General features: G+C 44.8%; 1 protein-coding gene across 1 annotated transcript; it reads left to right on the forward strand.

The window, feature by feature from the left end:
• Positions 1–3,922: 3,922 nt before the first annotated feature.
• RRP12 (ribosomal RNA processing 12 homolog) lies at positions 3,923–26,338 on the forward strand. The gene is made up of 34 exons (XM_028730535.2): positions 3,923–4,130; positions 5,011–5,252; positions 6,404–6,487; positions 7,358–7,434; positions 8,443–8,548; positions 9,005–9,121; positions 9,391–9,529; positions 9,678–9,805; positions 10,121–10,219; positions 10,434–10,525; positions 10,615–10,726; positions 11,279–11,379; positions 11,475–11,589; positions 11,877–12,019; positions 12,549–12,670; positions 13,230–13,294; positions 13,417–13,579; positions 13,848–14,002; positions 15,848–15,915; positions 16,328–16,421; positions 17,183–17,341; positions 17,483–17,563; positions 18,498–18,603; positions 19,604–19,711; positions 20,088–20,245; positions 20,617–20,708; positions 21,123–21,281; positions 21,468–21,640; positions 21,767–21,880; positions 22,801–22,850; positions 23,088–23,166; positions 23,783–23,850; positions 25,155–25,234; positions 25,869–26,338. Exons 1-34 carry the CDS (start codon positions 3,992–3,994, stop codon positions 25,969–25,971), a joined length of 3,891 nt encoding a protein of 1,296 aa, XP_028586368.2. The 5' UTR covers positions 3,923–3,991; the 3' UTR covers positions 25,972–26,338.
• The last annotated feature ends 214 nt before the right edge of the window (positions 26,339–26,552 follow it).

Raw genomic sequence — 26,552 nt, forward strand, 5'->3', positions numbered from 1 at the left:
GCGTGCGCCCAAAGACCAGCCCTCCGTGGTGGCGCATCACAGGCATCCGCGCAGACAGGCAGCGGACAAATTCCGGGCTCGCTTTTCGCATAACTTTTTTCTACCCAAGAGAAATGAGAGTTGCCCATCAAGAAAGAAAGAAAGAAATCTAAGGTTTCGGCTTAGTTGTGATTGGGCAGCAGAATTCCCTCTCGCCAAACGCAGCAGCCAAGATAGGTGTGCAGAACTTTTCGTGTGAAAATCATATTTAAGACATCTTTCTAAACGCTAAACGCAGCGCATCTTTATGCAAGTCAACAGAGTTGATCGCCAATTTCGGCTGTGAACAAGTCCGAGGATAAGATAATTAAAATATATTTGTGGCAACCTTAAGAGTGTTTTCTATGGGGCTTTTTGTTGTTGTTGGAAACAAGGCTCGGGCCCATCTCTACTTTGCAAGTGGGCTCCATATGAAATACAGTAACTGGCTAATGGCCGAGCAATTTGTCAGTGTATTGAAACTATGTTAAATAGCACCTGCCACACAAAATAAGATCTGGATTACAAAGGAGCACGCTACATAAAAATTCTTAATATCTCCATTCACTGACTTCTCTGAGCAGTTCTTCCAACCCAGGAGAAACTAAAACCGCTTTTAAAGGAGCCAGGAAGTTTGCCTCCAGATAGTTGAATTGTACCTCTGCACCTTTACAATCTCTATGGGCATTCTAGCCCCACTCAACCCCCTCCCTCCGGATTCAGTATTGCGCATGCTCTGGTTTTCGGTCCGGCTGTCTGTCTCTCAGACTGGAATTCATACGTGCGTTTTTTAGGAGGAACTATGAAGGTTTGGCGCATGCGTCCAGAAGGAGGTGCCTGGTCGCTCCCTCCGGCACGGCGCTCACGAAGCGCACGCGAAGGGCAACGTGACCTTCATCCGCTGGGATGGTCACCATTGCAATGTGCCTGGGCATCCCACACGGGCTGTGCTAGAGGGAGCGCGGTGGGGGAAAGAGCCCCCCCAAATTAATGAGCTCGCCCTCACTCCACCCCCTTCAGCTGCTAGACACCTGTCATTAACAATATGGTAATTTTTCTGCCAGAGATCTTAACGTGAGGACACAACTTGCTCATCCAGAAGTACACTTTGCTCCTTCTCTGCCCCTCTCCCCCGTTTCATCTGGTGCTACCCCTTCATCCCCGTGGACTGCTCTGTTTTTAAATTTCACCCTTAATTCAAGATGTTATTTAACACAGCAAGGATAGATCCCTAAGGAGCCAGACTGGGCAGGTTAGAGTTGTATCGTAAGTGGAGCCATAAATTCCAGATGGGGTCCTTCAGAATGAGCACCAGCTTTGCATAGGATGAATACCTTGGAACAGCCACATGCTAGTGAACAGTAGACACTTAACACCTATAGCACAGGCTCATAGCCAGTCCAGGCATTGGGGGCGGGGGGGGGGGGATGTTTGCAACTTTGCATGCTTGAATGTTCCTCTTGTGTGGCAGGGAATTCTGCCTCTAGAAAGCTAGAGTGTAAAGGAATGAAAGTCCCACCTTATTTTCTTCCTGTCGTGCTCAAAGCAGAGCAGATATCTGACCCCCACCCCAGCTAAAGTGATACTGGCCTGAAAAAAACTTCACAAAAGTGTATGAGAGAATGTGATGCTAACAACCAATACCAAAATGAAGGTCTTCTAGGCTTGCAAGTTGAGCGTGCTGCTTTGTGGAAGTGAGTCATGGGCAGGAGTGACACCCCAATGCCATATGTGCTGTGTCAGGAAGATTTTGGGCATCACATGGCAGGACAGAGTCTCAAACAAAGATGTGCTCTCCCAAGCCCACATTCCCAGCCTATTTGCACTTCTGTCTTAGCAGCCTTGGTCATGTACACATGACCAGCCAGGCAGGATCCCCTAGGATCTCTACACTACACTAACTCTGTGTTACAAAGATGTCCACAAACACGACATGAAGGTTGACAACATTAATCTTGCAGTGTGGGAATCCCTTGCAGATGTTCACAGTGCCTGGAAACAGACAGATTGTGTATCCACAGCATGGACCAGAGGAGGAATGACCGCTGGGAGGAGCACAGAGAGAAGCAACATCACAGTGCACCTGTAATGGATGTCTTCCCCTCACAGGTGCCAACTCCAACATGAGCACCCACAAAATTCCCCATGAAGGGGCTTGGCACCCACAAATGTTGCTGCCAGGGCCATGCACACTGCATGGCACCATGGGCCCGGGCACCCATGGTCACAGGTCCAAGTTGGCACTCCTGCTTCCTCTGCAATAAACCTGCAATAAAACATATATTTCCTGTATTGGTATCTAGAGACACAGCAGGTGCTGTAACTCTCCAATGGTTTGACTTTACCTCCAAAAGCCACACTCTTCCATAAATGGCCTCCAAGGCACCTGGTCACAGTGTTGACACTAATCAATGCTGCCTAAGGCACTGTGCCTCCAGGTTACCCAAATTTCATACAAGACAAACTGCTGTTATATTTTCTTTTTTTTTAATGATATTTATTAGAAGTTTAATAGTTACAAAAAAAGAAAAAAAGAAAGACAATAAAAAATTACAATACATCAAAAATAAAAATAAAAACAGAAAACAATACAGCAAAACATTAAGAAAAACAAAAACACTTTAAAACACATCCAATATTTACGTATCTTTACCTTTCATTTACTTGTTTCATCGACCTCCTCACACCTCCCTTTTTTGTATTCTAGTTCAATTAGCTATTTCAGCAAATCCTTTCCATCTTTCTCAATTTTTGTTCTATAATTTACCTTAACCCAATCTGACCTTAAATTTTACACTTTGGCCCATTGACAATCTATTTTTACTTAGTTCTTTATAACATTTCTGCTAAAACCATGTAGCTTCATTCCAGCATCTTTCTAACATTCATTAATTTTACAGTATTTCTGTAAATATACTTTGAATTTTTTCCAATCTTCTTCCACCGACTCTTCTCCCTGGTCTCGGATTCTGCCAGTCATTTCGAAACTGGTGTTATATTTTCCACCAGCCTTGCTCTTGAAAACAAAATGTAGCACTTTTGAGTGCTACATCTAGCTTCACTAACAATGAACCCCAAAACTTGGGATCTCCTGCAAACTGGTGCCTAAGTTATTCAGGCATTTTGCCACATCCCCCAAACTGTGAAACAGATACATGAAACTATCCATTTGGAGTAAATTAGACAAGCTGGGGTTTTGAGTGCTGTTAACTAGAAAACACAGTTTGGAAAGTGCTGCAAAGCTTGAGGTTTCTGCTGCAAAACAACTGCAAAACTTTGGCACTGGTTTGGAGAGTATCGGACAACATTGGGTTTTGGGGTGACACCCATGACCCCTGGTTTGATGTATCAATTTCTCAGTTCAGGGTCACTGCAAAACGTAAAATTGGGCTGAAAAACTCTGCAAAACGATGGCACTGATATGGAGGGGATTCTAAATTTGGGGGTTTGTAGTCAATACACCAATACGCAGCAGAGATGGAGTTGGAACCCATGTCTTTCTGCGAATAATTGTCAAGAAGGAATGGGATCAACGAATATGGCATTAAACAATAGTTTAACTCTTAGTTAATTAAAAAAAAGTTCGAAATCCGCTTTATATCTAATTTTTGCTATCAATCCTCACCACGCTCGTGAACAATTTAACCACCTTTTTTAAAAAAAGAAAACAGCTTCTGGTGCCATAGCAGACAAATAGACTCATCTATTGAGTCACGGACTTGCGGCAGCATTAAGATTCTACTCCCCGGCCTTTTACGCCCACTACCCTTTCGTCGCATACGGAGGGTTATTAACGGGGTCGGAAGTGGATGTTGTATTTTTTCCCCTTTACCTCTTTGGATAGCGGCGGAAAACGTTGGAGGGAAAGCGGAAGTTGATTCTCCGCACGGAGGCGGATAACCGGAAGTACTTGGAAAACAAGGCGGAACTGAGGAGCCGCACGTGGGGTTTCTCGTGGCCTGCGCCGTTCAGAATGGGGCGTTCGGGCAAGCTGCGCTCTGGCTCTGCCAGTAAACTCAAGCGCTGGCGCAAGGGGCATAGCAGCGACAGTAACCCGGAGGGGAGACGCTACCGCCTGGCTGCCCGGGGTCGCTTGCTCGCTCCCCGATCCGGTATGTGCGGCCAGGATAAGTGGGGGAATAGAATGCACTTATAGAAGGAGGGGGGGGGGGATCGGAATAGAAGGGCTTCAGAGAGAGAGAAATCTGTTACAAGGGCTTATGGCGTCATGGGGTTGAAGAAAAGCATTCTTCACCCGGAGAAATGTACTTCGTTTAGTTATCTACGTTATTGAACGTTAAAACCGTGGAACTGTCCGACATGAATGAATTCCTGTACCCACCCTATGTGATATAGCTGGTGCCAGCATCTTATGTGCCCCATAACACAATACAGTGGTACCTCGGGTTACATACGCTTCAGGTTGCATACACTTCAGGTTACAGACTCCGCTAACGCAGAAATATTACCTCGGGTTAAGAACTTTGCTTCAGGATGAGAACAGAAATTGTGCTCCGGCGGCACGGCAGCAGCAGGAGGCCCCATTAGTTAAAGTGGTGCTTCAGGTTAAGAACAGTTTCAGGTTAAGAACAGACCTCCAGAACAAATTAAGTACTTAACCTGAGGTACCACTGTACAAAAGACAAGAAGTATATATTTTATCCTATTAAGTGTGACATTTCATTTTCCACAGCGACCCTTGTTGCTATGGGTGAAGTACTGCTGCCTGTAGTACTTGTTCATTGATGGTTAAGTTGGAATAATAGTTGTGGAAGGATACTTGTGTAAATTTTGATACCAAGCTAGTGAGTAGCTATCTAACTCCGTGGCCAGTCTGTTGTGGATTAATCTCATTCCTGGATTGCCTGGACAACTTGGCTTGTCATTTGTGATTCTCTTGGTAGGCCTTATGTGGACAGAAACCTCACAGCAATCCGTTATGAAGTGTGTCCTCTCCCCAGTGTTGATTGAAGGTTTGTCTTTCCCTTATAGAAAACAGTAACCTGACTGTGGATGCTCTGAAACTGCACAATGAACTGCAGTCATCAGGACCCCTGCCTGCTTCACGGGATGGGGAAGGGAGTCAGCTGCGCATGGAGGAGGATGACAATGCCGAAACTGCTAAGACCCACAAATCTTCAGCCACCTTCCTGAGTGGACTGAGTGACTGCACCAGCCTCACCTTCAGTAAAGTGCAACGTTTCTGGGAGTCCAACTCTGCTGCTCACAAGGAGGTAATGGAATGCCAACTCCTAGGAAGTCACAAGGGCGGTGAAAGGGAGGGGCATAGAATATTGGGGGAAAGCACGCAGAGGGAAAAGTCAGTTTTTGACTGTAAGAGGAGATGGAGTGGAAGAGAGGCCAGCAGAGAAGAAAGTGGGTAAACAATACATTAGAAGGAACAGAGAAAAGTGGACACCAAGCAACCAAAGTGATAGACTAAAAGAAGTAACAGCAGTCAACTGACAGTGTGTCACTAAAGCAGCAGTTATGTTGTTAGCTCATTGTTAACTGCCCTAAAGCTACAAGATTAATAAGTAATACAGTGGTACCTCGGGTTGCAGATGCTTCAGGTTACAGACTCCGCTAACCCAGAAATAGTACCTCGGGTTAAGAACTTTGCTTCAGGATGAGAACAGAAATTGTGCTGTGGCAGCGGGAGGCCCCATTAGCTAAAGTGGTACCTCAGGTTAAGAACAGTTTCAGGTTAAGAATGGACCTCCAGAATGAATTAAGTTCTTAACCCGAGTACCACTGTAATCATATTCGTAAGAGTTGCCAATCTGCCTCTCTCTGTTCATAACTGAGAACTGTGTGCACTATATTTGTTATTCGGGATTGAACAGTTTATAGTTGTTGGCTGTCTGGTAATAATGTAAGAGATGGATCCTCAGAGGCACGTTATGAATACACTGGCTTCCTGCTACATATTGGGGGCACTTTGACACCTTCATTGTTCTGAGGGAAATGGAGGAGGAATTGCTATGCCATTTTGGAAATTTAAAGCAGAACTTGAATTCATACTTAGATTGCAAGAATGAGAAAAGTGGGCATTGTGCCTCCATCTCCAGATTGAAGGAGCAAGTGAAATGAATGTCAATCTACCGCTCATCTCCCTGGATCTCTAGTTCAGACACAATCCTCCTACTCTCATGTCAGCTCAAGAGCCCAGCACAGTGGTTATTGATAGCTGGTCTGCTCTTCCAGCTATTTGCTTATCTATGTTGAAATCATGCTGACCAGTAATCAATGGTGAAGTCTCCGGGAAGCATTCATAGGGATGGACAACAATGTTTACATGTAGGTGTTGGGGTGGCATGTTGTGAGGGAATGTTAAATTAATTTGGGCTTTAATCTGAACTCTCACACTTGGATTCTTTGATAGATATGTGCAGTATTGGCTGCTGTCACCGAGGTGATCCGAGCACAGGGTGGCGTAGAGAGTGAGACAGAGTATTTTGGTGCATTGGTAAGTACCAGTACTGTGAAATGAGGCAGGCAGGAGCTACCTGGACGTTTCAGGTCACTGATATGTACAGTTGAGTGTGGTTACCAACAACTGCTGTGATCGCAGTACTCATCAATAATCGCAATAAACAAACAGACTTGACCGTCATAAGGCAAATAGCAGACAGGAAGTAATGGCAAGACCTTGTAGCATTTGCATGAACAGTTTATCTTACTTCCCTTCATGCTATTTACTTATTTATTTTATTACTACGTTTACATCTTGCCCTTCAAGGAAAATTTCCAGGGAAGCTTACATAAAATTCAGTAAGCACAACCAACACCAATCCCACTGGATGAAACAATTCCAAACACCAGTCGGAGTGATGGTGGTGAGATAAGGCTCCACTTGATATGCACTCAGCCTAGGGGAACAGGGAAATAAACCACTAAGAAAATTGCAAAATGGTGCATCCATAGCCCACCCATGGTAGCAACTGCAGAGGGAGCCAATGAACTCATGATAACAATTGAGCCCCACAACACAGCCCTCGTCTATATTTCTGACACTCATATACTGGTTGTGGCGTGCTATGATTGGGTGCTCCTTGCAATATGGGAGGTGGGGGAAGATTGTCACATGAGCCAGCATATGGCCAGGTTGTTGTTGCCATTATTATTATTAAAATTTGGATACTGCCCTTCATCTGAAGATCTCAGGGTGGTTCATAGCGTAAAAATACAGAATAAAACTACAAAGTACATAATAGAAACATAATAAGAGCAAAAACAAACCAATAACCAAAGGTGCTCCTTTAGACTTCAAGATGCAATCCCAGGGAGTCCAACATCCTTTCTGATTACTTCCCTGCACCATACTATGTCTCCCCAGATGACTACTCTGGAAGCTGTGGAATCTCCAGAGTCCCTGGCTGCTGTTGCTTACCTGCTGAATCTGGTGTTGAAGAGGTGAGTTCTCAGAACATGAGAAAAGTTCGTCTGGACCAGAACAGTGGCCCGTGTCAGGATGCTTTAGAAAAGGATTAGAACAATTGAGGATGCAAGCATAACCTTCAATGCTATCTTGACTATTTCCCAGACAAAGGCTGATCTGGATGTAGCTATTGAATGTGTTGGGCCCTGTTGTGAATCCATTTACACTCTTGTTGTATTTTGGCAATGAGTCCCCAAGATAAATATCCTTCCTCTTTGTGTTGCTGTTGCTGCTTAATTGATTGACACATTCATATGATGTGTTACTGAAATAAAAGTCCCCTAGCAATTTTTTGCACCTGACCTTTTAAACTGTCCTTACTGGTAAAAAATCCTGAATCTATTAGACATTCATTTTTTGGTATCTTTTCTGCAGCCCTCATCACTCAAGCACTTCTGTGTACATTTACCACTTCACTATATCTCTGTTTAGATAAGATGACCAGAATTGCCCACCATGACCCAAGTGTGGATGTTGTTGCTCTTAAACTTGACAATGGATAACTGTGCAAGTGATGAAGTGCAAGAGCTAGTCTGGGCCTTTGGTGACTTTCTTCTCTTTTGAAACAGAGTGGGTGATTCATGTACTGGGAGATTAGAAGTATAGGGTGCTACCAAACTAAGCCTAGCTGCAAGAGAGTAAAGTTCCTTGGAAGCAAAGGGTAGTGGAATATAGTGATACCTTGGATCTTGAATGCCTTGGCTCATGAACAAATTGGCTCCTGAACGATTGAAACCCGGAAGTGAATGTTCCGGTTTTCAAATGTTCTTTTAGAAGCCGAATGTACAACGGGGATTCCGCAGCTTCTGATTGGCTGCAGGAGCTTCCTGCAGCCAATCAGAAGCTGCATTTCGGTTTCCAAACATTTTGGAAGTTGAACAGACTTCTGTAATGGATTCTGTTCGACTTCCAAGGTATGACTGTACTTGCTATTGTTTTTGCCTAACATTGATGCCTCTTCCTATCTCTTAACTCCCAAATAGGGTACCAGGTCCTGTGCTGATCAAGAAATTCTCTGATACATCAAAGGCCTTTATGGGGATCTTAGGCTCCCAAGCCTGTGGAGACTCCACCTCGGCCCTGCGCTGGGTAAGTGTTTCAGGAGAGGACTAACTGTGGGGCAGGAGGGACATCTGGATATTGGGTGTGGGCAGCTATTGTGGTTAATGGAATCCTTTATGTAGTGTGATGTGCACTTGTGATTGTATTGTGAAATCCCTTTGAGATGCTTCATGGGAAATAATGCAGAAATGAAATATAAATAAATAAAAAATGCATGTCCAGGAGTCAGGGGCCATTCTGCATAGCTTCTTGGTTTATTGCTTCTCACCCCACCACCCCCACAAGCAAGGTGTGTGGAGCAGTGCTGGGTTGAATGAATCCTGTTGATAGGCTCAAAGATAAAGGGCGTAGGTAGTGGTGTCAGATGCATCAGAAATTTTAAACTGAATCCCTGGCTTAAGGGCTCACTAGTGTATATGCAAGGATGTTTCTTGGCATAGTGATAGCACTCTATATGTCCATCCTTAATCTGTCTGCTTTCAGGTGCTCTCCTGCCTAGCTACATTGCTGCGAAGACAGAACCTGGTAGCTTGGAATTACCCTGTGACGATGCAAGTTTTTCATGGCATTCTCAGCTTTACTGTCCATGTCAAACCCAAGGTGAGTTCACATCACCTACCCTGTTCAGCACAAACCAGTCAGTTTCACTGCACTTGGCAGCATGCACCCCAACGCTGCCACAGTAACTTTCGCTTTTGTTTCATCTGTTAAATGTATGTCTCAGCTTTCCATGTGGAATGCCTATGGGGGCTAACAATAAAGTATAATAAGAGATGTAGCTCATTTCCAGTATGCAACTGCTTGGAGCTGGGCATGAAGTAAACAGCCCAGCTCACCACCCTTTCTCCCTCCCCTTTCCTTGGTTGCAGGTTCGCAAGGCTGCTCAGCATGGTGTTTGCTCCATCCTGAGAGGTAGCGAATTCCTCTTTGGGGATGGGGCTCCCTCGCATCACCCAGCTGCATCTTCTGCTGCCAAGTTCTGCGTGCAAGAGATTGAGAAAGCTGGAGGTATTGGAGACGGGAGATTCATGAGTTGTGTTTTATTAATATTTGCAAGCTGCTCTGGGACAAATCTCCCTGAAGGGTGGGCTGTGAGTTTTATAATAACAAACTGTGTTGGAGAAGGTAGCAGTGCTAGACCTCTTTGGTTTTCCAGGTGCCAAAGAGGCCACAACCACTCTTCATGTACTCACCCTGCTGCGTGACTTGCTGCCCTGCCTGCCTGCCCCATCTGTCAAATCTTGCTGCGAGACCCTCCTTCGAGTTATGACCCTCAGCCATGTGGTGAGCTCTCTTCTGTTGGTTAACAGTGGCTCTGTGGCGCTGCCTCTGCTCTGGGGATGCCACACCACCCAGTGGGGAGAGCCAACATGCTTCAGTAAGAATGAAAGCATGAATAGTCTTTGTTTGTTACCAATGGGGGCTTGGTACGAATTACCTATGTATCTAAAGTCCCTCTTCAGGATGGGAAATAATGGCCCTGTCACTTTAGGAGGGACATTTCATTAGCATATTTGGCACACTGGCTTTTGTGGGGGAGTCAGTGTATCTGGTGCTTTTAAAAGAACTTATTTTTACACATCTTCTTTCCACCCCCAGCTAGTGACAGCATGTGCTATGAAAGCTTTCCACAGCCTCTTCGTTGCCCAGCCACCCCCATCCTGCCTGCCAGCTGAACTCAATGCCCAGATCATTGTGGTGAGTACTGTAAGAGTCAGACTAGATGAGTGGGGGGGGGTGCATAACCAGCCCTGGGGGCTCAAATATTTAGTTATTCGTTTTGGTACATATATATCCTACTTTTCAAGGCAAAAACCCTTCTCAAAGCAATTCACGAGCTAGTATCAATACAACTTTAAAATAATTCAGATTCAGTAAACAACCAATAACGCTATCTATTCTGCTTTACCAGGCCCTATATGACTATTTACCCAGTGAAAATGACCTTCAGCCTCTGCTGGCCTGGCTATCTGTCATGGAGCGGGCACATGTCAATCTGGCAAAGTAAGGAGGAGAGTAGTGGGGAAGATGGATGGGTGGTGTTGGGTCTACTCCCCAGCTGGTCCATAACAAAAGGTCTCTCCATTCTCTAGGCTGCAGTGGGATCTGTGCTGGGCTCACCTTTCCCGCCTCTTCAGTGCGGCAATGAACTGCTTCCTTTCTCCTCACACACAGGTGGCGGCGGCTGCTGCTCAGACCCTAAAGGTACTGTCCTACCTTTACTCCCAAGCATACCATGTAGGGCTGTCAAGAATTGTGTGCTGCTGAAATAAAGATTTGTTTGGCATTTCAGTGAAAGTATGCAACCCCGCTCTCCCCAAAAGTCCTCTTTGTGAATACACACCTACAGAGAACTTTTGCATTGCCAGCTTCAGTTCAACCCCGTGATGTAACAGGAAACTTGGACCTACAGCCAGCTTGCTGCAAGCTCTGATTGGCACTCACCGAAAGCCTGCTTTAAGGAGGCATCCGCTGTGCTGGTGGGGAACTCCTTAGCACAGTCCATCACTGCAGGCTTGCTGTATAGCCAGTCAGCTGACAGCGCGAGTTTCTCTTGGCTTGGCAAGGAATAACTGGAGCACTTTAATGCTCCTGATTGTTGGACATCTATGTCACCATGTGGGTAAGAGGGCATGGTTTGAGGAAAACTGCCTTGTGGGCCCAATTGGGACACATGCTGGACTTTGCCCACCCCTGCTGTAAGGAGAGTGGGCTAGTGCTAAAGCTCTATGTGTGTGTGTTTGCCTCTTGTTGTAGGTCTTGCTCAATGAATGCGTGGCCCCCCACATGGCAGAGCTGGGGCTGGTTTCCTCTGCCACCCCCTCTGGACCGGCTGCTCACGTCTGCAAGATGTTCAGGTAGAAGAAGTGGCCCAGTGGGTTGAGGGAAAGAGGTCAAAATCCTGGTTTTGAAAGGCTGCGTGTTGAATAGCTATTTGCTTTTCTCCTTGTAGGGCAGTGGAAGAGGGCTTGACATACCGGTTCCATGCGGCATGGGCCTCCGTGTTGCAGGTTCTGAAGACTTTCTTTGAAGTGTGTGGGCATCAGTGCCATCTCGCCATGTGTAAGGTAAAGGAGTTTCTGTGGTGACTGAGCCCTGTTCCACAAGAGACAAGAAGGGATCTCCATGGCAAAAGAATATTTGGACACTGAGGCCTTGCAAACTTCTGAGATGCATTGTTGTTAAACTTTTCTAGAGCTCTTAGGATCGTGAGCTGGAGATTCGTGGATGCATAAATGTGTGTTATACAGTGGATATAAAGAAGTCAGTGATAGGAGTCATTATAAGAGGGTAGGCTGTTTTATAGCACATGCTTACTTGTGTGATGCTCTCTTTCGTTTTCCTTTTTCTGCAGTGCTTACAGTCCTTAGCTGACCTGCGTGGCTCCCCACACTTTCCTCACACTGTGCTGCTCGACCAGACTCTAGGGGCTGCAGTGACCACTATGGGCCCCGAGGTTGTCCTGCAGGCTGTGCCCCTAGATATTGATGGCACAGAGTGAGTATAATCTCTGCCTTTCTGGGTTTCTGATGTTTCTATACCTTCCCATAAGACAAGCCCAGCTGGATCAAGCCATCTAGTTCAACATCCTATTCTCACAGTGGCCATAGGCAGATTCAAATAAGATTTTGCTACCACCTGAATAGGATAGAAATGTGACTGTCTGAATGGGCATCTGCATCAGGGTTCATATGAAAAGAAAAGTTGGGATCCTATACTCTTCTATTAATTAGGAACACTGTTGCATGTTGCAAACGCTTGTTTAGAAGGGGTTAGCAAAATCGCATTTGAATCTGCCTTTGCCATTTAGTTGGATACTCCAAGACCAGAAATCCTTGGACAGGATTGTAGGCTGAGCTGGGTGTTTACTACTTGGGGCTTCCACACCTCCACTATCTTATGGCATTGTTGTAGCTAAAAGTACTCGCAAAGGAACATCGGCGCCAAAATCCAACATACCCAGGTACATTGCTTCCCCAATCCTCTTAATTTTGTCATTTGTTCTCTCTTCTGCTTCCTCCACAAGGGAGACACTGGATTTCCCCCGTAGCTGGCTCCTTCCTGTACTCCGAGACAGTATCCGAGATGCACCCCTTGCCTTCTTCTCCAGTTACTTCCTGCCACTGGCTGCCACTCTAAAACACAGAGGTAACTGACAATGTAGATGGGCAAGACCATGAGCACGTACCAGCAGACCTGAGTGTTGGACCTTAAAAGAGCACGACAACAGCTCCATCTCTAGGGTTTAAGATTGCAGTAGAGCTGTGGTACATTCCACCTGGAGAATCCATCGGAAAGTCTACCATACCAGACATCCCAAAACAAAATCCAGCTTCTAATGAGAAGTTTGGGCATACAGAATGAAAAAAAATACAGATGTTAAAGCTCCACATTTGAAGTCTCTGTCTTGGGATTTAGTTATAGTCGATTGCTGCATACCAGTACTGTTTGCATTCAGCAAGCAGAAATTCATCCTTTGGGTCTGCACCAATTGTGGCTTTGGATACGGGTTAGATCTGCACAAATATATGGGTCATCTATTGTATGGAGTACATCATGACAGCAGTTGCCTGTTAATTTCATGAGATTTTGTATAATGTGCAAACTCCAGGTGTCCTACAGGCAGAGTGTATTGATTTCCCCCTTAGATTAGCTTCTTCATATATACTAAGCTACAGTCACAGACCTCTCTCTTACCTTTCTCCAGCCACAGAGCTTGACGAGGCTAAACGGCACTTAGAAGCCAAGATCTACGATACACTGCAGTGGCAGGTGAGGCAGCACCCCAACAGTTTGGCTTTGCATGTTTTCTGCATCTAGGACTGGGACCCTGTGCTTAAAAGGTTTGGAGAGTAACCGTGGTTCATAACAATGCTCCTTTCTCTGTCTTTCAGATCTGGACCCTTCTGCCTGGTTTCTGTAGCCAGCCTACCGATGTGGTATCCTCCTTCAAAGGACTGGCACGTACTTTGGGCATGGCCATCAGCGATCGCCCTGATCTGCGGCTCGTTGTGTGCCAAGCTTTGCGCAGGCTAATTAACAAAGGCTGTCAAACAGGTAAGATCTATCTGTGGAAGTGACCCTTGCTCAGTTTACTCTAGCCAAGTCACTGTGGCTGGAGCTGTTTCTGTGCTAGTTCTGCTTCTTGCTGAGAATGCAAGAGTGGAGAAAGAGGGGTAGAGAGCCTGGCAGGAGCCCTGCTGTTGATTCCAACATTTTGAAGCATGCTTCACCAGCAGCATCGTTCTCTTTCTTTCTTTCTTTCTTTCTTTCTTTCTTTCTTTCTTTCTCTCCATTCTCTATATTTGTTTGCTTCTCTTTGCAGAGGCCGAGCGTGCTGAAGTTGGGCGTTTTGCAAAGAACTTCCTGCCCATTCTATTCAATGCCTATAGCCAGGAGGGTGGTGCCAGCGAAAGCCCTGTACAGCGGCGTTCTGTGTTGGACACTATAAGGGCCTACTTGACTGTGACGGAGCCAGGGGTGAGCAAAGCTCTGTGAACAACACCAGACTTCTGAGATCACCACCACTTGCTTTGTCATTCTACCTTTCCTCTAGAAAGTGGGAAGCCAGCAGGGTTACTAGTTTCCAAATTCTCAAGACTTGATTTTCAGGGCTTATTTTAAACTTTCTTTAATAGTGTGTTTTAATTGTTGTAACCTGCCCAAGGACCTTGGAATGAAGGGTGATTAACAGATTGTAATAGCAATATCAATCACTTCATGTGGGTCAGCTCTATAAGTGAACAGCATTGCTAGGAATAATAATAATAATAATAATAATAATAATAATAATAATAATAATAATAATAATAATAATAATTTGTATGCCGCCCATCTGACTGGGGTGCTTCCAACAAATTATAAAACCACAGTAAAACATCAATCCTTAAAAACTTCCCTATACTAGGCTGCTTTCAAATGTCTTCTAAAAATCAAATACAGTGGTGCCCCGCAAGACGAATGCCTCGCAAGACAAAAAACCCGCTAGACGAAAGGGTTTTCCGTTTCGGAGGCGCTTCGCAAGACGAATTTCCCTATGGGCTTGCTTCGCAAGACGAAAACGTCTTGCGAGTCTCGCCCTTCCCCCCCCGCTTTCCCCCCCCTTTTTCAAAGCCGCTAAGCCGTTAATAGCCTTTTAACAGCTTAGCCGCTAAGCCTTTAATAACCGCTAAGCCGCTAAATCGCTAATAGCGCTAATCCGCTTAGCTGCTAATGGGCTTGCTTCGCAAGACGAAAAAACCGCTAGACGAAAAGAATCGCGGAACGGATTCTTTTCGTCTTGCGAGGCACCACTGTAGTTGTTTATTTCCTTGACATCTGATGAGAGGGTATTCCACAGGGCTGGCACCACTACCAAGAAGGCCCTCTGCTGGTTCCCTGCAACTTCACTTCTTGCAGGGAGGGAACTGCCAGAAGGCCCTTGAAGCTGGACCTCAGACAAGGGCCATTCTCCTTATTTTAGTCTCTTAATAGAATTAATATATTTTTGTAGTGATAAAACAGGATGGATCGATGGGCAACAGTCTATACACATGAAATACATTTTCCTTTTCTGTTGTAAGTCCCACATGTTAATATAAAAGCAGATGGGTGGGTGTGCAGAACACTGACTATCAGCTCAAAATGAAAAGCCCTTTGCTAGAAAGGCTTCTCATCTGCCGCTTTGGAATGTTCTCTCTTCAAGGTCGTATCAGGGAACTGAAAGAGTGCAGTGTTTGCTAGTATGGCTTCCAAAAGCACAAGTCAAAATACTGTTTAACCCTGAAGTGTTCACGCAGGAGGTTTTATAGCTGAGTTCTCTTAGGGCTTGTCAGATCCAATATGGGTGCACTTCTGCTTGCTTCAGACCAACTGGATACAAGTTGGTCACATCTCTAAGGTCTGCCGGTGCTAGGAGAGAGAGGGGCAGGTTTCTGTAGCTGGATGGATCTCAAATATGGGGGGGGGGGCAGGCCTTTCCCCATCAGGCCTAGAAGAATGGGGCCCTGACTGATGACACCAACAAAAACTGAGGCTGCTCAGTTCAGTGGTTTTTGTTGGGGCAGGGTGCTACTGTTATGGATACTGATTTATTTATTTATTTGGTATCCTTTTAAAGATTTTATAATAGCATTTATGTGGAAATTGTTCAATTTGTGTACTTTTTGATGTTTTATTTATTGTTTATGACTGTGTTTGGTTATGCTTGTAATTATGTGTTTTCCCATGTTGTGAGCTGCCTTGCGCATGGTTTGAACTATGGAAAGGCAGCATACAAACAAAATAATGTATGTGTGGTGCAAAAGGGAAGCTCTGGGGGTGACACTCTCTTTATCTCTATTGCAGATGTTGCATGCTTTCCTAGAGAAAGCTAGTGAGAAACTGACCAGCTCTGATAGTTCAGAGTTCACTAGGTAAGGACACCCCAGAGTTTGGATCCATCTTTTTCCATACAATGGAGAAGAGTGTCCTCAGATGGGTTGTGCTACCCTCTTTTCTATTGCGTAGGCCTATGTAAATCAGTATTGTTTTCATCTGTCTGTGGAGTAAGCCCCTCTCTGTCCCACTCCTGTTAAGCTCCAGAGCACCTCATTGGAGGCCTGATTTTTTCCTCTGTTCCTCCCAGGTGCTCCCCTCTCCCTGCAAGTCAGTGAAGGCAGAGAGGGTGGGATGCACATGGCTTTTCCATTCCTGGCCCTAGTAATTGTGGAATCTGGTAGGTTTGCACTAATAAGTAGTTGGCTTTGTACTATTCCCAGGGAGAAGCAGAGTCCTAAAGATTAGCTTTTGTGTTCACGCTTGCTAACTGTGCCTTCCCTGTTGCAGGCTTTCTGTGTTGGACCTTGTTGTAGCCATGGCCCCTTATGCAGATGAGCCATCTCTGCATGATCTCTATAGCACCATCCAGTCCTCCTTACAGGTGAGCTACCTTTCAGTTAGCTGTTGGAGTGTATGCTGTGGCACATTGCAAGCTCCAGGTCTGCTGGCTTTGACCACCATGATCCCTGCTCTTCCTGAGAGTGCCATATTGACACCCTTAAAATCAGTTTAGCTATTACATTTAGGGAGATACGTGTCTTAATCTGTTCAGAAGGAGGCTGCAGAGTTGTTTGACCTTATCCTTTTTACTTGGCTTCTGCTCCCCAAAGTTGTGTGGAAGCAGTAAGGCGTGTTTGTCTATGATCCATTGCTATCCCGGTCAGGCATAATCTGTCTGCTTTGGGCAACCCTATGGTCCTTGTTTCATGTTGAGTGCCTATCCTCTTGCATCTTCTTGGCCACAGGGATAACTTCCTAGGTGTTTTCCCAGCTGCTTATCCTTGAACATTTTCTGTGTAGCAAAGAGAATGTTCAGATGATCCAACTGATGCTGATTCTGTGCGAAAGACTCATGTAATTGACCCTCACATTCCATATGCTTGTGACATTTAAACAGTCTCTCAACCACATGGAAACCTCTGGCAGATATTCAGCTCCTATGCAACTAAAATATCTAAAAGGGACTAGATGGTCCTCAGGTCCCTTCCAACTTTGTAATTCTATGATTCTATAGATGTGGCCTCTCCCTGGTTTCTGGAATAATCTTCCCCCGACTTCCATATTGTGCAGGCTGGGAGCCTCTGTTCTTGTGTGCATGCAGTTTGTTTTTGCTAACTGATTTCTCTGGTATAATCATCCTAGAACAAAGACCACAGGATACAGAAGAAGGCTTATCGGGTGCTGGAGGAAATATGTGCCTCTGACAGGCCTGCCTGTCAGAACTTTGTTAGAAGTCATCTGGAGGAGCTACAGAGTGCCCTGCTAGGCTCTTTGCCCAGTGCCACTTCACCTGCCAAGAGGGTAAGGAAGGTGTCTGGGGAGAAGACACTTACTGCTTTCCCCCCTGTAGTGGGTAGGGTGCTGAAGCACAGGTGGTGATAGAAATAAGCGATTGCTGTGCTTGCCTGTCTCTAACTCCACACTCCCATTCTTTGTTCCCAGCCCCGTTTGAAGTGCCTCTTCCATGTTGTCAAGCAGCTTGCAGTGGAGCATGAGGATTTCGTTACTGCCCTGGTGCCAGAGGTGAGCAGAAAAGGCAGTGGCAGGCAGGGTGCTGAAGGAATGGGGAAAGTAGGTGGGCAATTGTGTCCGCAGAAGATGGGGAGAAATAGTACTTCTGGGGCTAGAGGTGGGAGCATGCATGGAACTAAATATTCATCTCCAAACAGAGCCAAGTTATGGTACGAGTTCTGCTATATTCCGAATCCCCACATCTTTCTGGCCCATACATTGAATTTTCTCCTCTCCCACCTGCTGCAAACAAACTCATGCCCTTTGGCAAGTGTAGCTATGCAGCATGGAAATCCTCTCTCATTCCTTGCTTGCTTCTTTCTTTTGCATTACAAACATCTTGTACTCATGCTGTGAAGAAGCTGTTGTAATTCAGAATTAGGAATTTTGCTTCTCCTACCTTGTGATGAGGGAATAAATATATTCCCCCATCAGTGGAGGAGGATACCCTGTAGTGGGTTGCTGCTCCCACTTACTCCGACAGGCAGGGCTTATGCAGTTTTGTCTTAGTCCCTGACAGTTGGAAGTTACTGCCAGTTTCTGACCTGCCTGCTCTGCAGTGCTCCATCTTCAGGTTCACCTGATTTGCTCTCTTTTTTAAAAGCAACGAACTAGAAATGTTTTCTCCCTCCTTGAATCTGGATTAGATAGCTACTGCCTTTGTGAAATCCTCAGAAGAAGAAGTTCCCTACTGCTGAAAGTGTTTTGTCTGTTGTCACACGTTGTCACACGTTAAAAAAGATTATAGGTCAACTTGATGACTGTAGGTTTTGTGCTTGGGAAAGTCATAGATTGGCTGGAGCTCTGATTTTAGACCAATGGCTTATATTTTAGACCAATGGCTTATATTTCAGTTCTCTCTGAAAGCTGATGCTGATAATACAGTGATGTTGAAAACTGTGGGGCAGAGGTGGTATGGGGTGATGACAGGTACCTTTGTATTTAGGTCATACTCTGCACCAAGGAGGTGTCGGTGGGTGCCCGCAAGAACGCTTACAACTTGCTTGTAGAGATTGGTCATGCTTTCCTGCGCTTTGGCCCCACACCAAAAGGTGAGTCCTGGTTTGCCTACATTGGGCTGTTACCAAAAAGAGATGGACTTTTTTGCCCTGAGCCCCCTGTCTTTCTGTCAAAAGCTGTGTTGGCTCCTATGTACACGCCTTCTATTTTTTATTACCTTACATTGCTTTCCATCTCTGCTTCATTTATTCCAGTAATTTTAGTCAACTCTCCTCTTATCACTGGTCCATATAACCTTTTCTGAGTTTTTCCAGATTAGTCAAATTTTGCATTTAATTGCTGAATTGAGACCTGGATGAACTTTGTGCAAACTGAAAATCTGTACATATTGATTTTTTTGTGTGTAATTCTGTTTAGCAGAGGGCAATCTATGCAGGGTACTGAAGTCTAACCCCCTGACTACTAGAAATCCTCCTTAATCTCCTGTTTCAGAGATCTCATCAGACAATGCCTACACATTTTTCAGATTATCCTTGAATCATAAGTACTAGAATTTTAAATTTGGCATCTGATATTAAATTCCACACTAATTAAAGAAATGCAGGATTCACTTAGCCCAGCCTGAGGCTTTGAATATCTCAGTCTTCCACCCTTGCACTGTATAAAGCAGAATATATTTAACATTTCAGACTGGTTCCTGCTTTCAGAAGAAGGGTTTTCAGTAGCCAGAACATGGGGGCTTTTCTGTCGTTCCTAATTCAGTGTCTTATAACTGTTGCCTGTTCCCTTCCCAATATTGCCTATCTACTATTGATATCTGTACTCTTGTCTTTTTGGTCTCTGATATTATTATTATTATTATTATTATTATTATTATTATTATTATTATTATTAATTCTGAGATCTGGATGTTAGCATTGTCTCCATAGTGCCTGGGTTCCTCTTTTGAAAACCATTCATTCACATTGGGTTTTCTGCATCATTGTAGCCATTTTCTGGGGGAGCCTCTTCAGCCCCAATGCTGTGTGATATAGTTGGTATCTTACTTTTAGCAGTTTCAGTGAAATAACCCCCAGCATTTATTCCCTCCAGATGGAATGCAGCGTTATCTCCTCCTGGTTTATGCGGGCTTGACCGGTTCAGTCACCATGATCAGTTGCACGGTGCTCGCTCTTGCCCGTTTGCTTTTTGAGTTCAAAGGTGAGAGATCCAAATGCCAAAATCTTGCTGGATAATGTTTATAGCCTCAGTAGTTTAGTACAGAATTCTCCTGCGATTGGCAGGCACCAAAAGTTGGGAGGCACCAAACAGAGTTTGGAGACTGCTATTTGAACTGTGCTTATTGCTAACGGATATGTCCAAGGGTAACATGAATGGTTGTATTCACTATCCTGAGCAGAGAGCTGTGTGCCCTTGGGGTTCCAAGCACCACACCAGTTGTAAGCACTCTGAGGCCTGTGCTGAGTTGCTGCTGAGCAGAAAACTTGCTGAAAGTAATCTGAGCCCTGTGTTGTCTGGCTCTCAGTAGAATCTGAAGAATTGAAGTATGTCTAAGATTAGCTTTACTCTACTGCAGAACACGTTGGGTCAGATGCCCTGGAGCAGCTCATGCAGCATGTCTGCCTCATGGTAGGCTCACGGACACGGGATGTCGTCAAGTCAGCTTTGGGCTTCCTCAAGGTCGCACTCTTGCTCCTGGACACGGCACTGTTGAGTCGGCACTTGGAGACCATGGTGAGAAGAGGGAATACACTAGGGCAGCCTGTAGGAAGGAAGGTTCTGGGAATAAGAGTAGCTTAGTTTGCGTAACTTAAAGGAAGTGACGCAGAAAGGTGCCTGAATTGATGGAGCCTATTTCTGCCCGTTGTCTTGTCTAGTTCCTGACTCAAGAGTTCATGGGTATATATTGGAATTAACGATCCACTCTTTTCCCAGCTTTGGTGAGGTGTTGTGCCACTTCTCGTGCTGTTGGGAAGCAGTAGAAGCCCGGGGAGCGGGGCAGGTTTGCACACATGCATGAGAGAGAGAACCAAGGGAATTCATTTCATGCAAGGTGTGGTTGGGGGGGAGGCATCAAAATTCTAAAGCTTGTGCTCTGCTTACAGTTAGAAGCCATAGGAGGATTGACAGACGACATGAGACGCCATTTCCGCATGAAGCTGCGAAACCTCCTCTCCAAAATGATCCGCAAATTTGGGTAAGTTCTGGGGTTAGAGGGAGGACCGGGGAGATCCTGTGTTGTGATGCTCAGGAAGGAAAACTTCTAAGATCTATATCACATTGCTCATACACTGCTCACTCCAAAGCACTTGCTTCCTAGATGTGCTTGTCTTGAACTGTGCCATCTTGGATACAGCTTCATGCACACAAAACCTATCTGGAGAGTGATGACCAAGCACTTGATAGTAGTCCAGATGTTGCTGGACTCCAAATGACATTAGCTCTAACCATTATGGCCAAAGGTCTGGGATTAGCTGGAATTTTAGTCCCAGCAGTTGGAAGACCACAGGTTAAGCATTGGTCTAATGTCTGTCTGACTTCCATGACTGGTAGTGGGGGATACGTGAGAGACTGATTTCTGTGACACTGTTCTTCCATCTTTACTTCCCAGGTTTGAGCCTTTGCAGGCTTTGCTTCCTGAGTCGTATCGCAAGGTGCTGTTGAATATCCGCAAGGCTGAGGCAAGGAACCGCAAGCGGCAAGCTGTGAAACGGGCAGCAGCCACTTCTGTAGAAGAAGGAGGACCATCGCAACGACCCATGGGGGAGAGGTATTGATGTAGTGCTGGTCTTGTCTTCATGTCATGCCACTGTTGAACCTAAAAGCTACAGTTTTTTAAGGCTAGAGCAGGAGGGGTGTCTGCCATGGCAAGTGCGTTAAAGGGGAAGTGTTCTTTATGTTCCTCTGCACCCTCAGTAAGTACTACTTGCATTGCCTCCTGCCTTCTTGTTTACAGTATGGAGGAGGTCCTGGCAGACTCGGACTCTGATCTTGAAGATGACATCAAGCAGCAGAAAGGAAAAGAAACCAGGAAAGTGCTACGGCAACAAAGCCAGGCCTGGCTTAAGGAGGGAGAAGGCGATGAGCCCCTCAACTTCTTGGACCCTAATGTGGCCCAAAGGGTTCTGGGTAAGGAGCAGTTTGACAGTGGCACAATCTGCCTGTTCAGTTTCGGGAAAGTGGGAGATCATTTATGCTGAGATAAAGGGGCTGTCCTATCTCCTTGTAAGTCTTTTGTGATCTTCTTTTATGCAGCTACGAAACCAGGCACGGGCCAGGCTGCTAAAATCAGCCATGACTTCAAGGTATCAGCTGATGGCCGTCTCATTATATGTGAAGAGGAGGAGGAGGAAGAAGAAGGGGCTAAAGGTACTGGTGGATGGTCTAATGTATTCAGCTGAAAACTGGCCATCAGTGGTCTACAAACTATGACTGGGCTTGGTATCCAAGCAATAGTTTATGTTAACCAGCTGTGGAGTCCAGTTCCACTATGATAGTATCAATATTGTATACGTTTATTGATCCTGATACTGTTTGATGGAATTGTTTGACGTTAGATAACTTGGGCTTTATGTAGGCTGGTGAACATGTGATTTATTTGTTTTACTTTCAACATGTGATTCACTCCAGGGCTTTTGACACTTTTAGCCCTTTCAAGTTAAGACTGTTCACTGCCTTCACATAAAATTATAATGTGCTTAAATATGTATTTACTTCAAACTATTTTTATACTGCCCTTCCATTAAAATAATTAAATAATTATAATGTAATAATATAATAATATACTGGAAACATAAAGCAGTCCAATAAAACATACAATACAATGTAGTTACCACCACAGAGAAAGCACTCTTCCATGTAATCACAAATGGAGTTGGTGCCATAGGATGCAACGCAAATCAGCAGCGCCTCCTCCAAATATCTTAGGGAACATCTAAAATATGTTTCTCAGGGCTTACCAGCTGTTAAATGTTAACCCAACTTACATTGTTTCCTGGTAATAAAAAACAGCAACCAAAATGTGTGTGGATTATTACAAAAATGAAGCACTAGCAGTTTTTCAAAGAGTGTTCTGGTGTGCTTGTGGCATGATTGCAGTCCTGTCCATACTCTTCTGAGAGTAAGCTCCTTTGAACACTTTGGTGTTTGCTTCTGATTAAAGTTTTATCATTTCAACATGTAAAAACAATTTGAACAGCTGAAATGCATACTTTTAAATATAAATGCAAATGATTTTACAATGATGTTTTATGTATTGTTCTCACGCTGATTTTTGTTCTGTGTTACAGGAGTGGATGAAGAGATGGCAGATCTTATGCAGGAAGTCGGGATCCGAAGTGTAAGTACTGAGACATGGGCAGGAGGGGGGGGGAAATAGGAATTTCAAGCATTTTCTTTAAAGGCCCACGCAGTTGCCAAGGTGAATTGCTTGCTGAAATCAAAGGGGAACTGAGCTTGACTGTCAAATACAGTTCTTGTTACCAAGCAGATAATGCAGGAGAGGGAGAAGGCCTTGGACCCTAGTGAGAAGCCTAATTCATGTAGCAAGTGCTGATGCTTGGAAACTCTGTTGCAGAAAAAGGCTCAAAAGCGCAGATTCCGGGAAGAAGCAGATGATGAGGAACTGGGCACTGATGCAAAACCACAGTATAAGGGTAAGTGCTTTTTTCTGGGCTGGTGCTGTGGACTTAGCTGCCTTATCACATTGGATACATATCCCTTTAATAGGGAAGGGAAAGAGAATGAGATGCTGCTTAAGGTTATTTATATACCACCATCTCAGAAAATTTCAGGATGGTATACAATGAAATGTTTACGTAAAACACCATTAAAAAGAGTACAAAATAATCATTTCAATCAGCTGTATAGGCCTCCTGGCATAAGTAGGTCTTTGAGAGATGCCTGAAAGTCAAAAGCTAGGATACCTGCCAAATCTCTGCTGGAAGAGTGTTCCACACCATGGCCAACTTCTACTCAAGTCCAGTTGGACCTCTGAAACGGGGGATAATGTGTTGTGCTTATCCTACAAAACCTCTCAGTGCTGTGTCTTGCTCCCAATTAAACCTTAACACCGATAGCCCATCCGTAATATGCTTTCTCGTGCTGCTGAAGCACAATAATGTGGTGGGGGAAGTGTTTCAAACAGGCTGGCTGCACTTTAAGCATTGTTGGCTACAAGAAGCCTACAATCCACTGGCGGACTAGACAGAAACCTTTTTGTACAGCTGAGAGAAGCCTAGAAACTATTCCATTATTGTTTGTTCTTCACAGCTGGAGGTGTTGGAATCCATCGGCCTATTGGCAAGAATGCAGCACCTAGGCAAGCATACAAGGCAAAGGTAAGATTGTGATGTGAATAGTTAGGGCCTGGCATTGTCATAACTCCCAGAAGTTGATTATTTGTATAGAGCCACTTTTTCCACATCATAGGAACCCTTGTTTATTAGACTTACCAAGCAACTCCATAATCCAGCGCATGTTTGCCGGAAGAAATACCAACAACCTCAGATATGCAGATGACACAACATTGATGACAGAAAGTGAGGAGGAATTAAAGAACCTTTTAATGAGGGTGAAAGAGGAGAGCGCAAAATATGGTCTGAAGCTCAACATAAAAAATCCAAAGATCATGGCCACTGGGCCCTTCACCTACTGGCAAATAGAAGAGGAAGAAATGGAGGCAGTGAGAGATTTTACTTTCTTGGGCTCCATGATCACTGCAGATGATTACAACAGCCACGAAATTAAAAGACGCCTGCTTCTTGGGAGAAAAGCAATGACAAACCTAGACAGCATCTTAAAAAGCAGAGACATCACCTTGCCAACAAAGGTCCGTATAGTAAAAGCTATGGTTTTCCCAGTAGTGATGTATAGAAGTGGGAGCTGGACCATAAAGAAGGCTGATCGCCGAAGAATTGATGCTTTTGAATTATGGTGCTGGAGGAGACTCTTGAGAGTCCCATGGACTGCAAGAAGATCAAACCTATCCATTCTTAAGGAAATCAGCCCTGAGTGCTCACTGGAAGGACAGATCGTGAAGCTGAGGCTCCAATACTTTGGCCACCTCATGAGAAGAGAAGACTCCCTGGAAAAGACCCTAATGTTGGGAAAGATGGAGGGCACAAGGAGAAGGAGAAGACAGAGGACGAGATGGTTGGATAGTGTTCTCGAAGCTACCAGCATGAGTCTGACCAAACTGCGGGAGGCAGTGGAAGACAGGAGTGCCCGGCGTGCTCTGGTCCATGGGCTCACGAAGAGTCGGACACAACTAAACGACTAAACAACAAACCAAGCAACTCAAGTACAGATTCATAGTATCAAAGTATGTTAAAGGATGTCTTGGTACAGACATTGAAGATTTCTTGTCTCCTACCAGGAAATTTCCTTGACTTACTTATGGCAGTCTTCTACATAGTACAGCATTCTATTAAATCCCACCATAAACACAGGGCTGCAGGCTGGCTCCCTTTTAAAGACGAATCTCTGTATCTCTAAGCTAGATCCGGTTTTGAATAATTGATCTGAATGTGAGGCATTGATAGACGTTGTGAGAGCTGATGTGAATGCCCATTTTGGCGGAAGTCTACATTTTTCCATGTCTTGCTTCTAGTCACTAAGCACCGATTCTCTTCTGTTTCTACAGAAAGGCAAAGGTGATATCAAGAAGGGCCGCCTGGATCCTTATGCCTACATCCCACTGAACAGAGCCAAACTTAACAGAAGGTATGATATGGGGATGCTGTTGGGAGAGCATAGGAAGCTGCATATACTAGGCCATACTGCTCATTCATATAGCTGACTATTACCACAATGACCAACCACAGCTCTTTAGGGAGGTCTTTGCCATCACTTGCTACCTGGTTGGAGATGTTAAGCACTGAATCTGGCACCTTCTGCAGGCAGATCATGTCCTCTATCACTTGGATTGGTCCCTAGCCAGGAGAAAAGTGGAATGTGGAGACATTCGGTTGTGCAGATTATGGGTTGCATCCATTGTTAGTTCTGCTTGGCGTGGAAACATTGAAATTAATGGCCTTGACTAACTTAGGCCCTTAATTTCAACAGGTCTACTAAGAGTAGAACTTAACTCTATGCAACTCAGTGTCACTGTTCAGGATTTCCCTCTATCTGTAAAATGCTGCCATGGAGTTGTGTGTGCTTGAAACCAGCAGTGTTCTCTTATCTCAAGCACTCTGCTGGATATTCTTCAGATTTGAAGTTTCCTTTTTAACTGGTATCCCAGATCTGCTTTTGCTGCAGAAGCAGGGCACCTAAATGCCTCCATGGGAGAACTACACATGTACCTGCTGTGCTTGTGGCAGTACTCATTCTAACCTCTTCTCTCTCTTTCTGGCAGGAAAAATGCAAAACTTCAGGGACAGTATAAGGGCCTGATGAAGGGGGCCCAACGTGGTGCCCAGGCAGGCAAGAGGCATCGTAAGAAGCAGCCCCATGTCTGAAGAAGACAGATCCCCTCGAAACTCCTCTGGGGTGCAGTTCCTGTCAAGGCAACCTGACTCTGGATCTGGTTGCTGCCACCTCACAACCTGAGCTGCTCTTTGAAAGTGGAATGAGATCACTAATTCCACACAGTTGCAGTGTATACTTTTCTCAGCCAAAAAACGGTGAAGATGTATATTCTAGCCCAGACTCCCTTCTACTATTTATGGAGCTACGCAGTAGGGCTCTTCTCACCAGATGCTACTGCCATGTTTTTTTGCACAACTATGTGTGCTTCATCTAGCCTTGAACTTTGTGCAAGAGAGAGAAGTGTAATGAACTTCTGAGCAATAAATGTAACCAATGGAAGTTGGTTGTGTAAAAGCTGCTGTTCCCATCTGTCTACTTTTTCTGGCTTGAAAAGTGCCAGAACTAGCAACATAGTTGTGCTTTTCGGACCTATGCTAAACCTTCTAAGAAGTTTAACATTTCTCTGCATTTCAGGATTTATTCTATGAGGAAAGTGACTGGTTGGTACTTGTGAAAATTAGAAAATAGTAGTATTATAATCAGAGGCAGAAAGCTATGATAAATTCTGATT

The sequence above is a fragment of the Podarcis muralis genome, chromosome 6, assembly GCF_964188315.1.
Source record: "Podarcis muralis chromosome 6, rPodMur119.hap1.1, whole genome shotgun sequence".
In the NCBI taxonomy this organism is placed as follows: Eukaryota; Metazoa; Chordata; class Lepidosauria; order Squamata; family Lacertidae; genus Podarcis; species Podarcis muralis.